Source organism: Lepus europaeus, chromosome 5 (genome assembly GCF_033115175.1).
Source record: "Lepus europaeus isolate LE1 chromosome 5, mLepTim1.pri, whole genome shotgun sequence".
Taxonomy (NCBI): Eukaryota; Metazoa; Chordata; class Mammalia; order Lagomorpha; family Leporidae; genus Lepus; species Lepus europaeus.
Window position 1 is genome coordinate 150,292,932 of NC_084831.1, and position 24,639 is coordinate 150,317,570.

The window sequence follows — 24,639 nt, forward strand, 5'->3', positions numbered from 1 at the left end:
ACTCACCTGCATCTTTGGTCCTGGGAGGTTTGCTTGTGTCTGATGTTGCACACCTTTTCCTTGGCTTTCTAAGAATCTTTTTATTTTTAAAAAAAATTTTTATTTGACAGGCAGAGTTAGACAGTGAGAGAGAGAGAGAGACAGAGAGAAAGGTCTTCCTTCCATTGGTTCACCCCCTAAATGGCCACCATGGCCGGCGCGCTGCACCAACCCAAAACCAGGGGCCAGGTGTTTCTCCTGGTCTCCCACGCGGGTGCAGGGCCCAAGCACTTGGGCCATCCTCTGCTGCACTCCCGGGCCACAGCAGAGAGCTGGCCTGGAAGAGGGGCAACCGGGACAGAATCCGGCGCCCCGACCGGGACTAGAACCTGGGGTACTGGCGCCGCAGGTGGAGGATTAGCCTAGTGAGCTGTGGCGCTGGCCGATTTTCTTAGAATGTTAACTGTACAGTCAGTACAAATCATTACACATGGTTGTCAAGTGGATCTTTTTTTAAAAAAATCTTTTTTTTTTTTAACCTAATTCAGGCTTTTATTAAGAAGCACAGGAATAGTTCAAAGGATTCCTGATGCCCTTCACACTGGTCTCACCCTTTTTCTTTGTGTATGTGTTCATATGTTTTAACGGAGAGGAGAAAGTTGTATGATTTTCCACTTCTGCATGGTTAAATGAGATGCTCTTATTCTAAAACCAAGAGCGCTCTCTCATGTTGCCAGCATGATGATAATCACCAGGAAGTCAGCCCTGAAAAGATCCCGTTATCTAATGTACAGACCTCACTGAGTTCTCGTAGTGTCCTGTATAAGCAAAACAACATCCTGGGTCATACATCCCAGCTACTGTGTCACCTCCGTCTTTTTTGATCTGAGTTTCTCAGTCTTTCGTGACCTGGACGTTTTTGGAGGGCATTGGCCAGTTTTTTTGTAGAATGCTCCCCAGTGTGAGCTTGCCTGATGTTACCGTCATGATTACCCTTCTGCTGGGGTGGCTCAGAAGTGACTTGTGTGCTGGGAGGGACTGATGATACTGATGGGTCGTCACTGGTGGTGCTCATTGTGACCACGGGTGGTGGCTTCCTCCTCTGTGGCTCTCCTGCCGTCCCTTCCTAGTGAACACGTGTCTTAAATGTGGACACAGGTGGACACTGTTACTACCTGAGGCTCACGCTCACCTGCTCATTGAATCGTCCGTTGCTGCTGCTCGCCTGACTCTGTTATTGAGATGATTGGCAAATGCTGGTCTCTAATCCCTGTGGTTTGTCCTCCGTTTCCTAGTTGGCTTTCTACTTCCAGGAAGAACTTCCCCCTTTCCCTGTGGATGTATGTGTGTATTCATTTATTACGGGAATTTGCACATGTGGCCTTTTGTTTCACACAATGGGCTCTACTCATTTACTGTCAGTGTTTATTTTGCTGCTCAAATTGTCCCGGTTAGGCCAGTAGATATCTTTTTTTTTTTTTTTTAAGGTTTATTTATTTACTTGAAAGTCAGAGTTAAACAGAGAGAAGGAGAGGCAGAGAGAGAGAGAGAGAGAGAGAGAGAGAGAGAGAGAGAGGTGTCTTCCATCCACTGGTTCACTTCCCAGTTGTTTGCCACAGCCGAAGTTGCACTGATCTGAAGCCAGGAGCCAGGAGCTTCTTCTTGATTTCCCATGTGGGTGCAGGGGCCCAAGGACTTGGGTCATCTACTGCTTTCCCAAGCCATAGTAGAGAGCTGGATTGGGAATGGAGCAGCCGGGACTCGAACCAGCGCCCACACGGGATGCTGGCACTGCTGGCAGTGGCTTTACCCACCACGCCATAGTGCCGGCCCCCATAGGTATCCTTTAAGCAGGCACCTATGTTCTTTTGATACAATTCTGTGAGCCCTTCATTGCTTCCTGGTGCAAGCTCTAGAACTGGCCATTTCTCTAGGGAGTTCTGTTGTCATTGGAGAAAAGTGTCCGGAAACCCAGACCTGCACAGTAAGAAGTGGTCAGTGTGCTGAGGTCCAAACAGTGAGGCAGGACATCTATCCATACCTGCTTTTACCCAAGCTGCAGGTCACAAGCAGAAATCTACCCCCATCTCTCACTCCGTGTTAACCCATAGGCTGCCTCTGACACTGAGACATTATTGACAGTACACCTGTTTATTTGTTCATCGTAGACTATGCAGAGCCTCCATGCCTCTGTGACAAGAAACCCAAGTGGGTTCAGTATTGAGGATTCTTTCTGTGCTTGGAGTCAGAAAGTACGCTGTGGATATACTGTGTTCGGAAATCAGTTGGCTGAGCTCTTGTTCTTCTCCCTTTGTGGTTATGTTATTTATTTGGCATGTAGGTTTTTAATTTGTTTGTATTTCATCTTCGAATTTGCCCCCCCAGGCTGGTTGTTCAGATGGAAGCATCAGGCTCCACCAGCTGACCTCCGAGCACCCCCTTGTGCAGTGGGACAACAGCACCGACGGACATGCTGTCACCGGCCTGCAGTGGTCCCCAAGCAGGCCTGCTGTGTTCCTGGTCCAGGATGAGGCATCCAGGGTTTATATCTGGGACCTGCTCGAGAGTGACCTGGGCCCTGTGGCCAGGCAGTCCATCTCCCCAGACAGGTGAGCAGTGAGCGAAGGATGCATCACCACATCACCACAGCTGGTTCTTAGGCAGGGGTGTCGCTGAGGATTTTCTTTTTCTTTTATTATAGTTAAAGTTCTACTTTAAAAAACTTAACTGGCACATAATATGTGTACATATTTATGGAGTACTTATTTAATTTATGTGTAAAGCCACTGCATCTTAAAATGTGGCTATTTAAATTTAATTAATCAGAGGTACTTGAGAAAGTTCAAGGAAAATGGAATGAAAGGGTCAGTTTATTTGGGTGCAGAAAAATTTTTAAATCCATGTATAATTGTTTCACAGGAAAGTTAATGGAAAATGTGTATTGTGAAAATATAATTTGATGGACTTATATCGAAACATCATCACCCAGAATCCAATTTGCATTAGGGTGTACTCTTGGTGTTGTACATTTACATAATATTCTAAAGTGCTTTTAAGGTTTTTATTTTATGTGAAAGGCAAAGAGAGACAGACACAGAGAGCTCCTGTCCATTGGTTCCCTCCTCACATGCCTCCAACAGTGGGGGCTGGGCCACGCTGAAGCCAGGAACCGGGCAGTGCAGGTGACCGGTCATGGGCAGCAGTGACCAAGTATTTGAGCGTCACCTGCAGCCTCCCAGGGTGCAGGTGAGCAGGAGGGTGGAATCAGAAGCAGAGTCAGAACTTGAATCCAGGCACTCCAGTAGAGACACGGACGTCCAGGTGATGGCTGAACCACTGCACCAAATGCCCACTGCTGGGTAATATTTTGAAAACCACTTTAAAATGCGGTTATTTTATGTTTATCCCAAAATAGTCTAATGAATTAGAGATTTGTAATGGACTGTTTCCCCATTGTCATGATTCTGTAAGTAAAAGGAAAGTTTTTGTAAGCTTCTTGGTTATATTCATGTGCCAGTTTTATAAATTCAGCATGTCTGAGTGATAGACAAAGTATTCCTTCTGGTATCAAAAACAGAATAGTATGTGAGAGTGAATAATTCACGTAATTTCACACTGCTGAGCCATTTTAGAGTCAAATCATCTCAGGTCCCTGCCGTGGCCTCTCCATCAATTCATGTGAAATTCACTAATGTGAATTTAAGACATTAAATGTGAATTAATGATTCTTTATCTTTGTTGTCTTATTTCAAAGTAGAAATATTTATATAAGCTTTCGTTATGAAGGGTTCTCTCTGGTATGAGTTTGTCTGTTCACCTGTGTTTTTTCTTGAGACTTTACATTTCTTAAAAATTCTTCTCCTGGGGAAGAAAAGGAACTCCCAAATATAACCCCTCAAATCCCTTTTGTAAAGGTAAGAGGAAGCTAGAAAACCAGATAATAGTTTGATCGAATGTTAGGAATATACTGATAAGGTGTGAAAAAATACTGAGAGTTGCGTTTATTTAAAACAAATGCTAGGCATACTGACATTATTCTAATTGTTAGAAAAAATACACCAAAAAAGTTCATCCTGTGGATACATGTAAACTCATAGTGCATCTGTAGTTTATTTTCCAGAAGGTCTGCCTGTCCATTGTTTAGTAGACAAATACCGAATTTATTGAGCTCCAGCTGTGTACCTGGCACTGCTCTAGACCCTGGGCATAACACGGAGCCAGTCAGGACTGCTCCCACTTCCTGGTTAGCCAAGATGGGTGATACATAAGACAAGGAAGTGTGTTAGAATGTATGCGATGTTGAGAATTAAATAGTATGGGGCCAGGAGTGTGGGCAGGAGGCTGTTGGGGAAGGTGGTCCTGTTGAGAGGGGACATTTGGGCAAAGACGTAGGAGATGGATACCAGGGGCCTACCTGGGCAGGAGAGCAGGCAAACCAGTCCCACGATGGACTGTGCTGGTGTGGGGAGGCCGCAGTTGCCCGTGGGTCAGGGACACTGGCTGAGTGGGATGAGAGTTGTGGGAGGCGAGCAGAACAGTGACGGGTCCTGTTTGATCGGTCCAGATACACTGTTCAGAATGTTTGCGCACGTTAGCTGGATAAGGAGCCCTCCTCCGTGGAGCCTCGTCTTGTATCACACCATGTGTGCTGGAGACCGTGGTTGCAGTCTCTGAGAACCTGATGACTCTTGGCTGGCGAGGGCCCTGTCTGCCCCTGTCCCGTGGCGGTGCTGGACACGCGAGGGACCACCCGTGCTTGTGTCCGCTCCGCGGGAGTTTGCAGGAGGGAGGCGGCAGTTGAGCAGCTCGTTTGCGGCTGGGTTTCCGTTAAAGTAGGGGCCGGTGTTGTGGTACAGTGGCCAGCATTGTGGCACAGCAGGTTTAAGCCCTCCCCGAAATGCCAGCGTCCTGTATGAGCACCAGTTCTGGGCCAGCTGCTCCACTTCCGATCCAGCTCTCTGCTGTGGCCTGGGAAAGCAGCAGAGGATGGCCCAAGTGCTTGGGCCCCTGCACCCACGTGGGAGACCTGGATGGAATTCCTAGCTCCTGGGTTCCACTTGGTGCTGCCTTGGCCATCGTGGCCATTTGGGGGAGCTCTCTCTCTCTCCCTTTCTCTGCATAGCTGTAACTCTGTCATTCAAGCAACCAAATCAATCTTTTTTTTTTTTTTTTTTTTTTTTTTTTAAATAATGTTACACAGAAAGTTCTGAATTGTTTTTCTCTGGCTATAAAGAAAATCAGACCAAGAAGAGTGCAATAGAATTTGACAGGAGTTTAGATTAAATAGAGGAGGGATTTACCACTTTTAGAGTTTTTTTAGGCTGAAATTCATGATAACAAACTTCCTGTTCTGTCACTCATGGACAGCAGACAGCTCCTCTCTAGGGCTCCTTGGGGCCAGCACAGGAGCTGCTGTAATCGGTTTGGCAAATGAATGTTAAACCTAGGCTTTGATTTTTATATTTTGTCCTGTTTGCCTGATTCTGTCCAACTCACAAATCTTGAAGACATTTCAAAAAATTCTCCAATGATAGCACTAATTCCCCAATGATAGTGTTTAAAAAAACATTTATAGAAATAGTTTATCAATGAACTACATTCTATTCCTCACCCCCACTCCTCCAGTCCTTATTCCAGGGACACCTTTTAGGATTATCATCCATTCTTTTTTTTTTTTTTTTTTTAAAGTTTTTATTTAGTGAGTACAATTTTCATAGATTCAACTTCGGGAATATAGTGGTTTTACCCTCATACCCACCCTCCCTCACCTACTCCCATTCCACCTCTTACTCCCTCTCCCATCCCATTCTTTATTAAGATTCATTTTTAATTATCTTTATATACAGAAGACCAACTCTATACTAAGATTTCAACAGTTTGCACCCACACAGACATACAAAGTATAAAGTACTGTTTGAAGACTAGTTTTACAGTTAATTCTCATAGTGCAACTCATTAAGGATAGAGATCCTACATGGAGAGTAAGTGCACAGTGACTCCTGTTGTTGATTTAACAATTGACACTCTTATTTATGATGTCAGTGATCACCCGAGGCTCTTGTCATGAGCTGCCAAGAAAACTATGGAAGCCTCTTGAGTCCACAAACTCCGTCAGTATTTAGACAAGGCCATAAGGAAACTGGAAGTTCTCTCCTCCCTTCAGAGAACAGTACCTCCTTCTTTGATGGCCCCTTCTTTCCACTGGGTCTCACTCACAGAGATCTTTCATGTAGGATATTTTTTTGCCACAGTGTCTTGGCTTTCCATGCCTTCATTGCTCTCATGGGCTTTTAGCCAGATCCGAATGCCTTCAGGGCTGATTCTGAGGCCAGAGTGTCACCCATTCTTGCTGTTTCCAGGTCTGTGGCAGTTAGACTCTACCTGTATGTTACGTGACTGATCAAACAGCAATACTGGAATGTTAAGTAGTTAGGGAAAGTTCTAATGACTTGTCATGGTCTGTCCCTGTTGTGGTCTTGCCAGAACTTAGTTCTTCTGCCTGCCCTTGCTCCTTGTAATGCTGTAGCTTCTCTCTAGCAAGAACCCATGGTGGGTGTTCAGTGAACACTTCAGGGGGACATTGTCAAGCCCCAAGTGCATTTCTCTGAGTGCTCAGGTAGGTTCCCCCAGTGCAGCTCTGGCTTCGCCTTGGCCACCATGTGCTATGGTGACAGTAGAGGCTCCTGTCAGTGTGCTCTGTGGGCTCATACCACAGGAGTCTGGGTGTTCTGGGTATTTGGATTACAGAGATAGCATTTACTTCATGTTAGTGGACAGAGCTGTTGGGCCACACAAGGGGGACTCCTTCTGGCCCTCTGCTGCCTGCTGGTGAGAGCTCAGTGCGTCCTGCTTCCAGTTGTGTGCTCCACTGAAACGGTGCAGCACTGTGTAGTGCCAGATTTCTGAGCATTGACACTGAGCTGTTGGCCATCTCCTCTGGGGAGGCAGTGAGGAGACCAAGGACGAGGCACCAGGAGACCTCATGCTGGGGCCCCCCATCAGGGACGTGGCTGTCCGACGCTCTGGGGTTGGGGAAGACCTGCCGAGGTCACTCTTGAGCTGAGCAGAGAGGAGGCACATTGAGAGCATCCTCCCACCTGCGTGAGGCTGCTGCCGAGTTCCCGGCCTGTCTGGGGTAACACGTGCTCATCAGTCACCTTCGTAAAGTCCTCGGGCCCGTAGAGCTCTAAGATGCGGAACTACATTCTCTGTAGATTTTCACATTTTTATTTCTGGTCTCACTTTTCGTTTTGACTGTTGTCCTTTTTTATTTCTCTCCCATTTCATCCTTCCCTTGCAAGATGGATTTGTGGGAGACTCGGAAAAGTCTCACACCCATGCACCAACTTCTCTGTTTGTGCTCCTTCTCGCCCGCAGGCTGGTGGCCATGGCCGTCATGGGGGAGCCAGAGAAGGCCAGCAGCAGCTTCTTGGCCCTAGTGCTGGCCAGGGCCTCCGGCACCATTGACGTTCAGTACTTGAAGAGGCAGTGGACAACCCCAGAGGAGGATGAGCCTGGCCGGCTGCGTCTGCTTTTACAGGAAACCGTGTGGAAAAAAGGAAGATTACAGATCTAGCAGTATTGTTGACAGGATGTGTTTATGTAATGACCCAAATTTAAGAGACAAAATTATAAGGTGGATAATTTTACATCTGTGTGCATGTGTATTTCTGTATATGGACCCTGTATATTCTGTACATAATTTACTTCACAAGAATGTTACTTTGATATTCCCCATAAATAAATTGCTGTTTTTGAACAGAAACAAATGAACATCATAGTGTATACAAAATTTCAAAGGAAATACAGTCATGTCCAGTATGTGCTGTTCTGACGATATTTCTAGTGAATTTTAGAACAGATTTAATACTGGCACATTACTGGATTTCTAAACAGTCCACCGTGATGAAAATGTGTTTTAATGAGCTATTTTCTTAATTGTACAAAGAAGGATATATATATATATATATATAATATGTCTAAATTAAAAGGAATGATTCCACTGATTGCATTATTTGTCATTAGAGCTCTCAGACACATTTTTTACAATGCATTAGTATTAAAAATTGTCTTCTATAGAAGTACTACGGGTAAATAAATCCTCTTGAATCTTGTAATCAAATATATGAATTGATGGTGCTTTTATAGCAAAATTCCTGGGGCTAGGTGATCTATAAAGAGTGGGAGTGGAAATTCTCGCAGTTATAGAAGCTGGAAGTCCACTAGCAACACATCAGCAGGTTCTGTGTCTAAGAGGGCACGTGGTTGCTGGGTCCTCCCAAGGCAGGAGCTGGAAGAGCAGAAATGGACAGGACACTCCTTCAGCCTCTTAGAAGACCACTGATCTGTTCGTGGAGTGCTTCACGGAGGATCCCACTCTTGGCACTGTCGCCTTGGGGGATTTCAGTTCCAGCCTAGCAACTTCACAGGGACACGTGCAGTCAAGGGTCGGGGAATTCTGGGTGTGATCACAGGAAAGCCCGGAGCGCTGTTGTGAAGATACCTCCTGCACTTCTGTTGATGGGTCTGTGAGGATATAGACGGGCGTATTGATGTCTCCTCACTGTGTCAGAAGATAGTCTCCTCTTACCCGGCTGGACCTGGAGTGTCCTAGAGCTGGGAGGCATCTGAGAGGCCACTGCCCACGTCTCCCCGATGCTGTGGGTACAGCCCACGTCTCCTGATGCTGTGGGTACAGCCCATGTCTCCCCTGATGCTGTGGGTACAGCCCATGTCTCCCCTGATGCTGTGGGTACAGCCCATGTCTTCTGATGCTGTGGGTACAGCCCACGTCTCCCCTGGTGCTGTGGGTACAGCCCACGTCTCCTGATGCTGTGGGTACAGCCCACGTCTCCCCCGGTATTATGGGTACAGCCCACGTCTCCCCTCGTGCTGTGGGTACAGCCCACGTCTCCCCTGGTGCTGTGGGTACAGCCCACGTCTCCTGATGCTGTGGATACAGCCCATGTCTCCCCTGATGCTGTGGGTACAGCCCACGTCTCTCCTGATGCTGTGGGTACAGCGCATGTCCCCCCTGATGCTGTGGGTACAGCCCACGTCTCCCCCGTTGTTGTGGGTACAGCCCACGTCTCCTGATGCTGTGGGTACAGCCCACGTCTCCCCTGGCACTGTGGGTACAGCCCATGTCCCCACTGATGCTGTGAGTACAGGCCATGTCTCCCCCGGTGTTGTGGGTACAGCCCACGTCTTTCCCGATGCTGTGGGTACAGCCCACGTATCCCCGATGCTGTGGGTACAGCCCATGTCCCCACTGATGCTGTGAGTACAGGCCATGTCTCCCCCAGTGTTGTGGGTACAGCCCACGTCTTTCCCGATGCTGTGGGTACAGCCCACGTCCCCCCGATGCTGTGGGTACAGCCCATGTCTCCCCTGGTGCTGTGGGTACAGCCCATGTATCCTGATGCTGTGGGTACAGCCCACGTCTCCCCTGGCACTGTGGGTACAGCGCATGTCCCCCCTGATGCTGTGGGTACAACCCACGTCTTCTGATGCTGTGGGTACAGCCCATGTCTCCCCCGGTGCTGTGGGTACAGCCCACGTCTCCCCCGGTGTTGTGGGTACAGCCCATGTCTCCCCTGATGCTGTGGGTACAGCCCATGTCTCCCCTGGTGCTGTGGGTACAGCCCACATCTCCCCTGGTGCTGTGGGTACAGCCCATGTCCCCCCGATGCTGTGGGTACAGCTCACGTCTCCCCTGGTGCTGTGGGTACAGCCCACATCTCCCCCGGTATTATGGGTACAGCCCACGTCTCCCCCGGTATTATGGGTACAGCCCATGTCTCCCCTGATGCTGTGGGTACAGCCCATGTCTCCCCTGATGCTGTGGGTACAGCCCATGTCTCCCCTGATGCTGTGGGTACAATCCACGTCTCCTGATGCTGTGGGTACAGCCCACGTCTCCTGATGCTGTGGGTACAGCCCACGTCTCCCCGATGCTGTGGGTACAGCCCACGTCTCCCCGATGCTGTGGGTACAGCCCATGTCTCCCCTGATGCTGTGGGTACAGCCCATGTCTCCCCTGATGCTGTGGGTACAATCCACGTCTTCTGATGCTATGGGTACAGCCCACGTCTCCCCCGGTGTTATGGGTACAGCCCATGTCTCCCCTGATGCTGTGGGTACAGCCCATGTCTCCCCTGATTTTGTGGGTACAACCCACGTCTTCTGATGCTGTGGGTACAGCCCACGTCTCCCCCGGTATTATGGGTACAGCCCACGTCTCCCCCAGTATTATGGGTACAGCCCACGTCTCCCCCGGTGCTATGGGTACAGCCCACGTCTCCCCGATGCTATGGGTACAGCCCACGTCTCCCCGATGCTGTGGGTACAGCCCATGTCTCCCCTGATTTTGTGGGTACAACCCACGTCTTCTGATGCTGTGGGTACAGCCCACGTCTTCCCCGGTATTATGGGTACAGCCCACGTCTCCCCCAGTATTATGGGTACAGCCCACGTCTCCCCTGGTGCTGTGGGTACAGCCCATGTCTCCCCTGATGCTGTGGGTACAGCCCACGTCTCCCCGGTGCTGTGGGTACAGCCCACACTTCCCTGCAGGGTGGGACAGATGCTCTCCTTCCAGCCACCTGAGTAGCCCCGGAACCTTTACTTCTGTTCCTACACTGATTTTTTTTTAAAAAAGCATCTTATTTTTTTATTGGAGAGGTAGAATTACAGACAGAGAGAGGGAGAGACAGTGAGAGGTCTTCCATCCACTGGTTTACTCCTCAAGTGGCCGCAACAGCTGGAGCTATGTAATCCGAAGCCAAGAGCCAGGGGTTTCCTCTGGGTCTCCCACATGGGTGCAGCGGCCCAAGGACTTGGACCATCTTCCACTGCTTTCCCAGGCCACAGCAGAGAGCTGGATCTGAAGAAGAGAAGCAGGGACATCCACTGGTGCCCATATGGGGGCTTAACCGCAGGTGGAGGCTTAACACTACAGCTCCGGCCCCTCTCATGCTGATTTAGATGATCAAAAATTGTGTTTGTTACGACAGTTGACGTGGGGCCCACGTTGTGCACAGAGCAGGTTTAGCTGCCACTTAAGACACCGTCATCCCGTGTTAGAGTGCTGGTTTGAGTCCTGGCTACTGTGCTGGTGACCCCGCTCCCTGCTAATGTTCCTGGGAAGGCAGGAGATGATGCAAGAACTTGGGCCTCTGCCACCGATGTGGGAGACCCCGGTGGAATTCCTGGTTACTGGCTTTTTGCTGGCCCAACTCTGGCTACGGCAGCCATCTAAGGAGTGAACCAGTAGATAGAAGATCTGTCTCTAAGTTCCCTTTCTTTGTCACTCTGCCTTTCAAATACAATTTTTAAGAAAAAGAAAAAAAAGCAATTGAAGCAGAATAGTATCCCCAGTGGCCTTCCCGTCCCCATCCATCCTGTCCAGAGAGGCTCAGCTTTGTGTCTGCTTTTGGAACTTTCCAGGCACGTAGACATGCACACACACACATGTGGACAGCCGTGGACACACAGTTTTGCCATGATCCCTAATGAAGACAGTAGTGTCTTTAGGGGATTGGCTTGCTTGTCTTTGGATGGTACTGAATCTCTTTACTCTGTCGTACTGGTCACTGAATCCGCGTACCTTCCACAGTGCCTGGCATAGACACAGGATCTTCAAGAAGACCGTGGAAAATGTGTGTTTCAGAAGAGCTCTGTATGGATTTCCAAACACGTTTGCATCAAGACACACTCGTCCTAGCTTGCGATACCTGTCTGAAGTGGCTCTAGCTTGAGGTTCTAAGAAGGACAAACGTCAGAACCACACGAGTTCTGCCACAGTTACGAAGCAAGAGCAGACATTAAATTGATGGTGAAGACTGGAGGAAGAATGGTGACATCATGGACGCTTTGCATAGCTTGTGGGGACACTGATGGATAAGTTGTTTTAAGGAGGGAGAAGCCCACTGTGGGAGACCATCCACAGCAGTTTGCAGAGAAAAAATGTTTGTGCCCTGATTGAAGAGGACCAGTGATTAACAGCAGAAACAAACGAATACCCTGGACATCTCACTGGATTCAGCTTATACAACGTCGAAAATTTAAAATGCAAAATTAAACCTTCTGCCCAATGGTGCCAAACTGTTGCTCCCAGATCCGCTCAGGAAGAGCGGAAGTTTCAGTGGAAATTTTCAACAAGTGGGATCAAGGTCTTGCATGATTGGAAGAATTGGAACAGGAGATGAAACACAGCTTGACTGGTACAATCGTGAAGACAAAACACAGCCAAAGCACTGATTGTGAAGAGTGAATGGTTGGCCGGCGCCATGGCTTAACAGGCTAATCCTCCACCTGCGGCGCCGACACCCCAGGTTCTAGTTCCGGTTGGGGTGCTGGATTCTGTCCTGGTTGCCCCTCTTCCAGGCCAGCTCTCTGCTGTGGCCAGGGAGTGCAGTGGAGGATGGTCCAAGTCCTTGTGCCCTGCACCCCAAGGGAGACCAGGAGGAAGCACCAGCCACGGTGGCCATTAGAGGGTGAACCAATGGCAAAGGAAGACCTTTCTCTCTGTCTCTCTCTCACTGTCCACTCTGCCTCTCAAAAAAAAAAAAAAAAAAAATTCCTGAAAGGCCATCCAGTTTTCCTCAATTAGAAATATTAAACAGACTGCATGGACATGGTTCAATTACTAGGATCCTCAGTTCTTTTGGGGTGAACTGAATGGATATAATCATTGCTAAGAAAAATTGGTTGAGTTTGATGGAGGTTACATTGAGAAAGTTTTAAATTATATATTTACAGATTTATGTATCTGAAAGGCAGAGTGAGAGAGAGGGAGAAACAGAGAAATTTTCCATTTGGTTCACTCCTCAAATGGCTATAATGGCTGGGGCTGGGCAAGGCTGAAAAGCCAGGAGCCCAGACCTCCATCCAGGTCTCCCATGTAGGCAGCAAGGACTCAAATACATGGGCCATCTTCCACTGCCTTCCCAGGCATAGTAGCAGGCAACTGGATCAGAGGTGGAGCAGCCAGAACTGGAACTGGCACTCATATGGGGTACCAGTGTTGTAGGCAGCAGCTTAATTTGCTGCCCCATAATTGTGGTCCCCATTTTAATGTTTTAGTTCATTTTTAGTTTTTAGTCATAAACTTTTTCAGGTCACCTCAGTCAGAGAGGTGCGTACCCAGCCTTTGTTAAGTAAATGACCAGAGTTTGGTTCATTTTCCCCTCACGTATCAACTCCATCAGAGAGGATAAGTGTTCTTCATGAATCCATCCTGGCTGTTGCTCATTCCCAGCCTGCTTGGTAACTGCCATAGAACACTTTTTTTTTTTTTTGACAGGCAGAGTGGACAGTGAGAGAGAGAGAGACAGAGAGAAAGGTCTTCCTTTTGCCGTTGGTTCACCCTCCAATGGCCGCTGCGGCCGGCGCACCTCACTGATCCGAAGCCAGAAGCCAGGTGCTTCTCCTGGTCTCCCATGGGGTGCAGGGCCCAAGCACTTGGGCCATCCTCCACTGCCCTCCTGGGCCACAGCAGAGAGCTGGACTGGAAGAGGAGCAACCAGAACAGAATCCGGAGCCCCAACCGGGACTAGAACCCTGGGTGCCGGTGCCGCAGGCGGAGGATTAGCCTAGTGAGCCATGGCGCCGGCCCTGCCATAGAACACTTAAATGAATGGTGTCATTTGTCGGTTCTGGGATTTTGGATTACACTTATTTTAAATTATTTGTTCCTCTTTTTCTTTGGACTTCTTCCCGTGTTTTAGCATCTGTGAATACTCAGATATTATTCACAGTAGTTCCACAAAAACACTCGTTTGTTCTTGCATTTGACTGTCGTTACTCATGGGGAAATTTGGGCTTTGGTATTTGAAATTGCTCTGTAAGGCATTTTGGTTTGCTGCAGTTGATAATGCCCCAGTCACAGTGATGCATCATCTAGAATTATAATGGAACATCATCTGAGAACTCGATTGTATCCCTTAGGCCCTAGGTCTTTTTTTTTTTTTTTGAGAAGCAAAGTTAGACAGTGTGAGAGAGAGACAAAGAGAAAGGTCTTCCTTCCGCTGGTTCACTCCCCAAATGGCTGCTACGGCCGGCGCACTGCGCTGATCTGAAGCCAGGAGCCAGGTGCTTCTCCTGGTCTCCCATGGGGTGCAGGGCCCAAGCACTTGGGCCATCCTCCACTGCCTTCCCGGGCCACAGCAGAGAGCTGGCCTGAAAGAGGGGCAACCGGGACAGAATCTGGTGGTGCCCTGACCGGGACTAGAACCCAGGGTGCTGGTACGGCAGGTGGAGGATTAGCCTAGTGAGCCTTGGCACCGGCCTCCCCCTAGGTTTTTATGAAGGTCAAGACTGGAAATCTAAATTGCAAATGGCGTTCATTGTAGCATTTCAAAGTCCCCACTTACCCCATTGTTAGATGCTCAGGGAAGTGTGATGGGTGAGAGGAGGTGTGTGAAAGGGGAGCTAGAGCACGCCCAGGACTGCCTGGCAAACGTGGGTGTGCCCGAGTGGGGACACTTTGCATTCTGAGGTAGGTGTGGAGGTCACCAAGCAGAAGCTATGAAGTGGGACCATGGAACTGGCCTTCCGTGCAGGTTCTCTTCTTTCTCTGTTTTCCTAATCCTTAGCTAGAGGCTGAAGGTACCCAATCCTATTGGCAGGTTCTTTCTCTTCCTGAACAGGCCTGGAGGTGTCACCAACACTAGGGAAGAGATTGTTGTTGTCAGGGACCTACAAGGCCAAGAGGGCTCATTTTTAAAGCAGGGGTTGTGTGTGAGGGTGTAGGAATGAGCATCGTGGGCCCCGTCTTTCCTGGGATGAGAGTGTGAGGGCTTGACCCTTTTGGATTGTTCTCTGTGGCAATCACATTTCTATAAGGATCACAAAGCATCCCTGACTGTAGAACTCTGAGAAAGAAAGAAACTTTGATGACCTTGCAGAGTGGAGGCTGCACAGGCCAACATGCGGCCGGGAAAGGTGTCCACCCAACAGCCAGCACCATAGTGGGAAACATGCTCAGGACTCCGCCCCCGCGCCAGCACCTGGCCGTAGGTCACAGGGGAAGCTTGTCATCTCACAGGGAGCTTTTGAGTTATTTTAGATGGAAGCGAGTCACCCCGTGTGTCTCTGCAGATGGCCATCCCTCCTGAGACTGGCTGCATTGGTCCCCGCACCCTGATGGGTTTCAGGCACATGTGTCCCCAGGGCCTTGGTGTGCTCACCCTGAGGGTTCGTGGTTACCCCATGCCCAGCAGCAACTCCTTCCCTAATAGTAACTTGCATGGAGCAGCGATAGACTCGTTCCCTCGCTGTGTGTTTGTGCAGGACAGAAACCAGGGAGCAGACAGCAGCGTTCAGCATCTTTGTAGGAGTAGCACGAAATATTACAAGGTCAACCACAAGGGGGCAGCCATGTCCAAGGCCTGTCTGGTCCCAAGTCCCCCATGCCCTTACTTCATTCAAGTTCACGGCCTGTGGGAACATGGCAAAGTCAAACATACTTGCAAGAAGCAATGAGATTATAAAACCTCTCTTTTAAAAACACAATAATCCAATCTTTTCCCTCTTCATGGGGTGGGATACATTTGATCAAAGGAACAAAATCACTTATTTTTCTAAAAGGTTGTCTATTTTTGATAGGCATTGAAGGGAACTACTTGAGAACCCACAGTTTAGGAGAAACCCTAGCCTGTTAGGTTCCTCAGGCATTCACCAAGACGCTCACAACAAACACTCACTCAATAGGACAGGCATCACAAACGACCACATTGGCCATGTAGACGTGATGGGACAGGGACTTCGGGACAAGTCGTCCAGTTTGCTGAGGGGGTGGACAGGTCCTGGGACCTTCTCCCTAACAAAGGAGAGCTGTGTGGACTCTGAATCACGATGCACAGAACTTACGCACATCACACGATGCACAATAGCTTTGAGTAAGCCAAGGGCTTTTGTCCAGCGGTGATTGACTGCTTCCCCTCTCTAAGCGCAGAGAGTTCTTGCTGTTAAGATAAAAAGTATGGCTGCTAAGGACCGATACCTAGGAGGGGGTGGCCCTGTGGTATCTGAGTCTGGGAAAGGGAGCTGTGATGATGCGGGAAGTATGAGCGCGAGTGTGTAGCTCTCCTGTCCTGTGTGGGGACTGTCTGGGTCACATGGTGGTTTCTCCGGAAGCAAGTCATGGGAGTGGGAAAGCAAGCACTCAGATCGGCAGCCTTCAAACAGAAGCAACCCCTAGGAGATTACAAATCTACCGTGAGAAATCATTTGAGGGGCAGGTGTTCAAGGCGGCGGGAGAGCCACCGCTGGGGATACCTGCTTCCCCTGGTGGAGTGCTTGGTTTCAGTCTTGGCTCTGCTCTCCATTCTGGCTTCTTGCTAGTGCACACACTGGGAGGCGGCAGATGATGGTTCAAGTGGTTGGGTCCCTGCCACTCACAATGGGAGACCTGCATTGAATTCTTGGCTCTTGGCTTAGTCCTGGCCCAGTCCTGGCTATTACAGGCATTTGGGGGAGTGAACCAGTGGGTGGAAAGATCTCTGTCTATATCTTTGCCTTTCAAATAAATGAAAATAATTTTGAGGTATTATGGTTCAACTGCAAGCTGTAATGACAATGTCCTCAAAATTATTGGAATGCACCACCTATTTGTCATGAAGCCAAAGCTGCATTTTTTTTTTTAAGAAAAAAGATTTATTTAGTTGGAAGAGCAACAGAGAGGGAGGAGAGAGAGAGAGAGAGAGAGAGAGAGAGAGAGATCTTCCATCCATTGGTTTACTCCCCAATTGGCTGCAATGGCCAGAGCTGAGTTGGTCCGAAGCCAGGAGCCAAGAGCTTCTTCCAGGTCTCCCACGTGGGTGTAAGGGCCCAAGGGCTTGGGGCATCCTCCACTGCTTTCCCAGGCCACAGCAGAGAGCTGGATCGGAAGTGGAGCAGCCAGGACTCGAACCGGCGAGCATATGGGATGCTGGCACTGTGGGCGACGACTTCACCCTCTACACCACTGCACCGGCCCCCAAACAGGCTCTTTTTCAACCCATTTTTAATCTCTTGGGCTTAAATTCCCAAGGCCGAATCCATGTCAGCTGTGAGAATGCAGCCCCAGAGCTGTGTACTCTGCACTGTGCGAGGAGGACCAGGAGGAAGCAGCCTTCCCTGAGGCTGGGGTTCATCCTCTCCTCTCGGCTGCAGGGGACACAGTGCAAGCCTGAAGGCACCTGCTCGGCCACAGGTGCTGCTCCAGGACAGAGAGGCAGGAGGAGAAAGGACGGATTGCAGAGAGCCGGCCCCGGCCGCCTTTCTCTGCATGGTTAATCCCTCCCAGTCCGTGCTGCTGCCAGTGGGAGGCTGGGGCCAGGTTCTCTCCAACACAAGAAAGCATTTGAAGATGAGACCTAGGTAAAAGCCAGCAGAGAAGCAAGATTTATTTGCATATGAAATAAAAGTACGCCCTCCAAAGGAGTCGGAGTTTCACGGAAGCTGTGGGTTTCCACTGCAGGGAAAAGGGGGGCCCTGGGGCAGCTGGGGCTGTGGGGTGGGGCTGGCGACCTCCCTCAGATCCTCCCGCTGTCTGCCTCTTTGCCTACATCACTCTCTGGAAGGTCCTGCTAAGCTTTCCTTGAGCCAACTTCACTTCTGAAAAGCGTGGAGTAAAATTAGGGAGAACATGGTTTTTGTTTTCGGGAGTAGGAAACACGAACAGTTGTCTGGGTTTTGTGCATTGCTCAGAGCCTGTTTCACTGGATCGGAAAGCCTGGAAACTGAGTGGGTAGGACAGGCTGTCCGCCTCCTAGGAGGTCGGGGACTGCTGCAGTCTTACACAGCGAACAGGTGCGAATGATTGCTCCCACCTGTGACCCACATGCATTGCAGGGCTCCTAGCCCGGCACCTGCATCATCAGACGGTAGGCTGTTGGAAGGCTGAGCGCGTATGTGATTTAGGATAAGTACTTTCCTGCCTCAGTTTACTCTGTCAAATGGGAATAAATGGTATTTCCCTGACATCTGTTGACATGTTAAGGGATTTAAAAATAACCCCTTGTTCCTCCCTGCTGATGTTTGGAATCAATTGTATGAAAACAGACACAAGAACCAGACATCTATTCAAATGTTCATTTTGCACAAATGAAGCTGTTTGAGAATGCGACTTTTGGCCACAGCCCACGAGGCTTGCTGGCTCTTAACCTGGAATTAGAGATCTTGACCAATGCCAACCGCCCAGGAGCAGGCCCCCGTCACAGCAGAGACCTGTGGAATGCCCACTTCCTGCTCGCAGGTGCCACTCACGAGGGGCTAGGATTGTGTAGCTCTGCCCACCCATTGCCAAGTTAAAAACAGTGCTTCACTCAACAGATGGCCCCTGGGACCGGGGCTTTTGATGTTAGGGACCAGGGACGTGTGTGTATTCATGTCATACAGGTGCCTGGAGCTCGCTTCTCAGACTCAAGCTGCAGATTAAAGTCACTGGGGGCCAGCGCCGCGGCTCACTAGGCTAATCCTCCGCCTTGCGGCGCCGGCACACCGGGTTCTAGTCCCGGTCGGGGCACCGATCCTGTCCCGGTTGCCCCTCTTCCAGGCCAGCTTTCTGCTGTGGCCAGGGAGTACAGTGGAGGATGGCCCAAGTGCTTGGGCCCTGCACCCCATGGGAGACCAGGAGAAGCACCTGGCTCCTGCCATCGGATCAGCGCGGTGCGCCGGCTGCAGCGCGCCTACCGCGGCGGCCATTGGAGGGTGAACCAACGGCAAAAAGGAAGACCTTTCTCTCTGTCTCTCTCTCTCTCTCACTGTCCACTCTGCCTGTCAAAAAAAAAAAAAAAAAAAAAAGTCACTGGGAGCATTTAGAAGACGCCATAGCGGCTTAGCTTCAGTTGGGGTCTCTGCTGGGACAGGGCGGTGGTGGTTTTGTTTTTTAAACATTTTAAATTATTTATTTATTTTGAAACAGGAGAGCGAGCGAGAGAGAGAGGGAGAGAGGTCTTCCATCACAGCTTCACTCCCCAAATGGCCACAACAGCTGGGGCTAGGCCAGGCTGCAGCCAGGAGCCATGTGGTTGTGGCTGGTGTGGGGGCCAGGGACCTCCCCTCCCCCCAGGCAGGAGCTTCCTGCAGGCTATCCCTTGGGTCCATCTCCTGGAGTTGGTCTGGGAAGCTACACCACAGCGTGTTTCTCCAAGCTTGTCATAAACCCAACACAGTTGCTCACGGCCTCTCGTTTTCGGGGAGATGGATGTGTTTACCCGGATGTGGAAGCGTCGCATGGTACCCCAGACAAATGCACGATTCCCTGTGTGTCAGCTATACAGCAAACTACAATACAAAAAGCCAGCTTTGCTTCCTGCTTTCAGCACCCAGCGTGGGCTCTGTGGCGTGCAGCTGAGATCTTTGGCCACACAAGGCCGCTAGGCACCGCTTGCTCTGCTGGAAGTGGCCGCGACAGCTGCTCTGCAGGCATCGTCCCCTTTGTTCCCCACTGAGTGGGATTGTCGTCTGCAGGCTGGAATACAAGCTCCAGGGAGCAGGGGGCTTGTTGGCCTCATTCACTGTCAAAGCCCCACCCCTCCAAATAGACATTTCTTGAATGAGTCTCTGAATGACTGTTTTGCCAAGGTAATTTTATCAGCATTGTTGCTTCCATATGAATGCAGGATGGTGAAAATGTTTGGCTCTCCATGCATCTTTTTTTTTACTGAATGGATTAAAGTATCTGAAGACAATTCAGTTTCTGTATCAAACCATTGGTAATTTTCCGTGTTTTAAGGAGCTGTGTTCTTTATGTTTGACAGAAAGCGAAGGAAAAATAAATGCAGATAAAGAAAATAATCCATGTTGTGATGTTTTGCAAGGCCTCAGTGCCTTTCGGGAGCTACGGTGGAGAAGGCACCCAGCGCTGGCTCATCCCTTGTCTCCAGCTGCCCTGTGCTACAGTGGACACAGCCTCAGGCCCAGGCCCCAGGCAGACCTCAAGACATCCACTTGGAGGAGAGACAGCAGGACAGCGATGCTCATCTCCCTCGGCGTGCAGATAAAATTCTGTCTCATTGTAAAGCCTTCCTCATCTCTTCACGAAACCATGTGGTCCCCTTTTACTTAGCACTTCTTGCAAACAGCTTGGTCATTTGCACACCTGCCTTGCTACGGTTTGGATGCTGTTCACATCTTGGGAGCGTGGGCCCCAGGATGGCAGTGTTGGGAGGTGCTGTGGAACCTTTAAGAGGTGGGGCCTAGGGGGAGGGCCTTGCATCCCTTTGGCAAGGGTCAGTCTAAGGAATGCAGGTTTTGCCCTGGGACCCTGGTCGGAAGGTCTGAGCATGGCCCACACAGTCTCTCCCTGGCGTCCTATGCTGCGTGGAACCGCTTGTCCCCACACGTGCTGCTGCCTGTGCCGTTGTCTGGGTGGGCCGTGGCCAACAAGGCCCTGGCTGGAGCTGAGCCCACGCCGGCCATCGCCATGCACGGTGTTTGGCCTCCTCAGTGCTGAGTCCGTTAACCCTCCTTTCTTTATTTAAAGTTGAAAATGGATGGCTACCTCTCTCTCCTCTTGGATTTGTGGATTCCTTGCATGCATATTTAATCAGTCCACCCACTCTTTGCTTGTCGTGAACCCTCAAACCTCGTCGGTGAAAACTGTTTAGGCCGTCCATTTTCCTGTACCGTCCTTCCATTTAATCCTGTGCCGTTCAGAAAAGCTGAACCCAGCAGGACATCAGACTGTAGGCATTCTGGGTCCCCAGTCCTGTCCTGCCGCTGGGCCAACTGAAAGCTGGGATGCTGCTTCTTGTGTCTCCCCTTTGCTCACATTCCCATTCAGTGTCGGCCGTTCCGCCGCCCAAGACCCGCGTGACTGTTGCTCCGAGAGTTGCAGGCGGTTTCCCTAGGTGTGGAGTATTCGCAGGGAGCGAAATGGGTCACTCCTGGGGCTTGGTGTGGCTGTGAGCTGAGAGCAAGATGCTTCCAGGACAACCCCCACCCCGCTCTGGCCCCGCCCCTGGCTGGTTCCAGACTGAAGCCAGGAGCTTCTTCCAGGTCTCCCACATGGATGGCAGGGGCCCAAGCACTTGGACCATCATCTGTTGCTTGTGCCAGGCCATTGGTAGAGAGCTGGATTGGAACTAAAGCAACTGGGACATGAACTGGCACCCATATGGGATGCTGGTGTTGCAGGCAACAGCTTAACCCCCCAAATTGATATTTTTAGTCCTTTTCTACAGAAACTACCTGAATTCTCACTAGAGGTGATGCTTTTTATGGTGTGTGGGACTGGTGTTAGTTGCTTTGATTTTCAGCTGTGTTGATGCTCAGTTGAGTTGCATTTACTCATTAAGGTACTGGTCTGGCTGAGCTCTATAAAAGCCTATAATAATAAAAACGGTAAACTGATACTTTAAGAATTTTCCAAGTGAATTTGAAAAGAGCTTCAAACTGTTAGAATGGAGGAAAAGAGTGTAAACCAAAGGTCACATTTTTAAAAATGCTTAAATTGACACACAATATTTACCCATATTTGTAGGGCATAGTATAGTAATTCAGTGCACACACACACAATGTGTAATGATAAAATCAGAGTAAACAACATTTCCATATTATCCTTGATTATTTTAATGTGTTAGAAACCTCTGGACTCTTCTAGTTATTTTAAAATAGACCATAGGTGGGCGCCGTGGCTCAATAGGCTAATCCTCCGCCTGTGGCGCTGGCACACCGGTTCTAGTCCTGGTTGGGGCGCTGGATTCTGTCCCGGTTGCTCCTCTTTCAGTGCAGCTCTCTGCTGTGGCCCAGGAAGGCAGTGCAGGATGGCCCAAGTGCTTGGGCCCTGCACCCGCATGGGAGACCAGGAGGAAGCACCTGGCTCCTAGCTTCAGATCGTCACGTTGTGCCGGCCGCAGTGGCCATTGGAGGGTGAACCAACGGCAAAGGAAGACCTTTCTCTCTTTGTGTCTCTCTCTCTCACTTTCCACTCTGCATGTCAAATAAAATAAAATAAAATAGACCATGAATTGCTGTAGTCCACAGTCATCTTGCTGTGCCCAGGACAGCAGAGCGATTCCCCCATCTACCTGTGTTCTGGTCCCCATTCCCCTGCCTGCCTCGGTCTCCAGTGACTGCTAGTCTGCCCTTCCTATGAGCTGACTTCTTAGCCTCCACAAATGAGAACAGTGGTATGTGTCTATCTGTGCTGTTTATCATTCTATCATGCGGGCTTATTTCACTCAGCATGATATTCTCCAGCTTAATCCATTTTGTTGAAAGTAACAGAATTTCATTCCTTTTTATGGGTGAATACTATTCCATTGTGTCTATTTACCCCATTGTCTTCATTCGTTCCTCTCACAATGGCTCCTGTTCTTGGCTATTGTGACTAGTGCTGCAATGAACATGAAAGTCCAGGTATCTTTTTGTTTTAAAGGCTTTTCCTGTGTATAGAGATTACTTATAGGTAATATATTACTAGATATATATAGATTATAGATTACTGTGTATATAGATTATTATTTTTATATAAAGATTTATTTATTTGAAAGTCAGAGTTACACAGGGAGAGAAGGACAGGCAGAGAGAAAGAGCAAGAGCTGGGCCGATCAGAAGCCAGGAGCTTCTTCCAGGTCTCCCATGCAGGTGCAGGGGCCCAATGACTTGGGCCATCTTCTACTGCTTTCCCAGGCCATAGCAGAGAGATGGATTGGAAGTGGAGCAGCCAGGACTTGAATTAGTGCCCACATGGGATGCTGGCACTACAGGCGGCGGCTTTACCCACTATGCCACAGCGCTGGCGCCGGTGTATATAGATTATTTATGGGGCCAGCACTGTAGTGTAGTGGGTAAAGCCGCTGTTGCCTGCAATGCTAGCGTCCCATATGGGCACTGGTTTGTGTCCAGGCTGCTCCACTTCCGATCTAGCTCCCTGCTAATGTGCCTGGGAAAGCAGTGGAGGATGGCCCAAGTGCTTAGGCCCCTGCACCTACATGGGGGACCTGGAAGAAGCTCCTGGCTCCTGGCTTTTGATTGGCCCAGTTCTGGCTATTGTGGCTAATTGGAGAGTGAACCAGTGGGTGGAAGATCTCTCTCTCTCTCTCTCTCCCCCCCCCCCACTCCCTCTCTGTAACCCTGCCTTTCAAATGAATAAACAGGTCTTTTTTAAATTGCTCACAATTTTACACTTCCTCCAGCAGTGAATGAGAAAGCCTGTTTGCTACACATCCTTGCCAGCAACTGATATTGGCAGTTGCTCTGGATTTGGGGTGTTCTTTCTCTTTTTAAAGTTTTTCTTATTTATTTGAAAGAGAGCAAGAGAGAGGGATCTCCCATCCTCTGGTTCACTCCCCAGGTGGTGGCGATGGCCAGGGCTGGTCCAGGCCAAAGCCAGGAGCTTCTTCTGTGTCTCTCACGTGGGTGCAGGGGCCCACACTCTTGTGCTATCTTCCAGTGCTTTCCCAGGTCATTAGCAGGGAGCTGGATTGGAAGTGGCATAACCAGTACTTGAACAGGCACCCATGTGGGATGCCAGCGCTGTAGGCGGAGGCTTAACCCACTATAGCCCAGCGTTGGCCCACGAGTATCTGTTCTTAGCCCTTCATTTCCAGTCTGCGCGTATATTTGCTGGTGAGTTTTTTTTTTTTTTCTTGTAGATTTTATTTTATTTGAGAGGTAGAGTTAGAGAGGGAGAAACAGAGAGAGAGAGAGAGAGAGAGGTCTTCCATTCGCTGGTTCACTCCCCAGATGGCCACAATGGCCAGAGCTCCCCTGATCTGAAGCCAGGAGCTTCTTCTGGGTCTCCCACATGGGTGCAGGGGCCCAAGGACCTGGGCCATCTTCCTCTGCCTTCCCAGGCCACAGCAGAGCTGGATTGGAAGTGGCATAACCACTTATCAGTGGATCAGAAGAAGAGCGCTGGGACTAGAATTGGCACCCATAGAGGAAACCGGTGCCACAGGCAGAGGATTCGCCCACTACACCACAGCGCAGGCCCCATAAAGTGAGTTTCTTATGGGCAGCTTGTAGTTGGATCTCATTTCTATTAATTTTCCAGTTTATATCTTTTGATTAGGAAATTTAACCTAATTAATAAGAACTTTTTGTTGGCGTTTGTTAATGTTTTATGGGTCATGCCTGGTCATTTTGTATATACTTTGTTCTTTCCTGCCTCTCTCCTTATCAGTTTTCGTTGTGTGGTTGTTTTCTGCAGTACTGTTTCCATTCTTTTCCTTTTTCATTTGTGTGTCTGTCTCTTTTCCCACTAAGTTTTAGTAATTTTCCTTTTTTTTTTTTTTTTTTTTTTTTTTGCAGGAAGGTAGCTATCATCCATTCATGTCCACATAGAGAACTGCTTTAAGCATTTCTTGTTAAGACCAGTCTACTGGTGATGCGTCACTTCAGATTTTAGTCATTCAGGCAAGACTATTTAGCCTTCATTCATTTCTTTTTTTTTTCTTTTTGACAGGCAGAGTGGACAGTGAGAGAGAGACAGAGAGAAAGGTCTTCCTTTTGCCATTGGTTCACCCTCCAATGGCCGCCGCGGTAGCGCGCTGCGGCCGGCGCACCGCACTGTTCCGATGGCAGGAGCCAGGTGCTTCTCCGGTCTCCCATGGGGTGCAGAGCCCAAACACTTGGGCCATCCTCCACTGCACTCCCTGGCCACAGCAGAGAGCTGGCCTGGAAGAGGGGCAACCGGGACAGGATCGGTGCCCTGACCGGGACTAG

The 24,639-nt window shown here is 49.5% G+C and overlaps 1 protein-coding gene across 1 annotated transcript in view; it reads left to right on the top strand.

The window, feature by feature from the left end:
• DYNC2I1 (dynein 2 intermediate chain 1) overlaps positions 1-8,077 on the top strand; it is a 75,535-nt gene extending 67,458 nt beyond the window's left edge. Inside the window, exons 24-25 of the mRNA XM_062192937.1 lie at positions 2,365-2,588; positions 7,357-8,077. Coding sequence (XP_062048921.1) covers positions 2,365-2,588; positions 7,357-7,555 — 423 coding nt within the window. The 3' untranslated portion in view covers positions 7,556-8,077. The remainder of the gene's footprint in view (positions 1-2,364; positions 2,589-7,356) is intronic.
• The last annotated feature ends 16,562 nt before the right edge of the window (positions 8,078-24,639 follow it).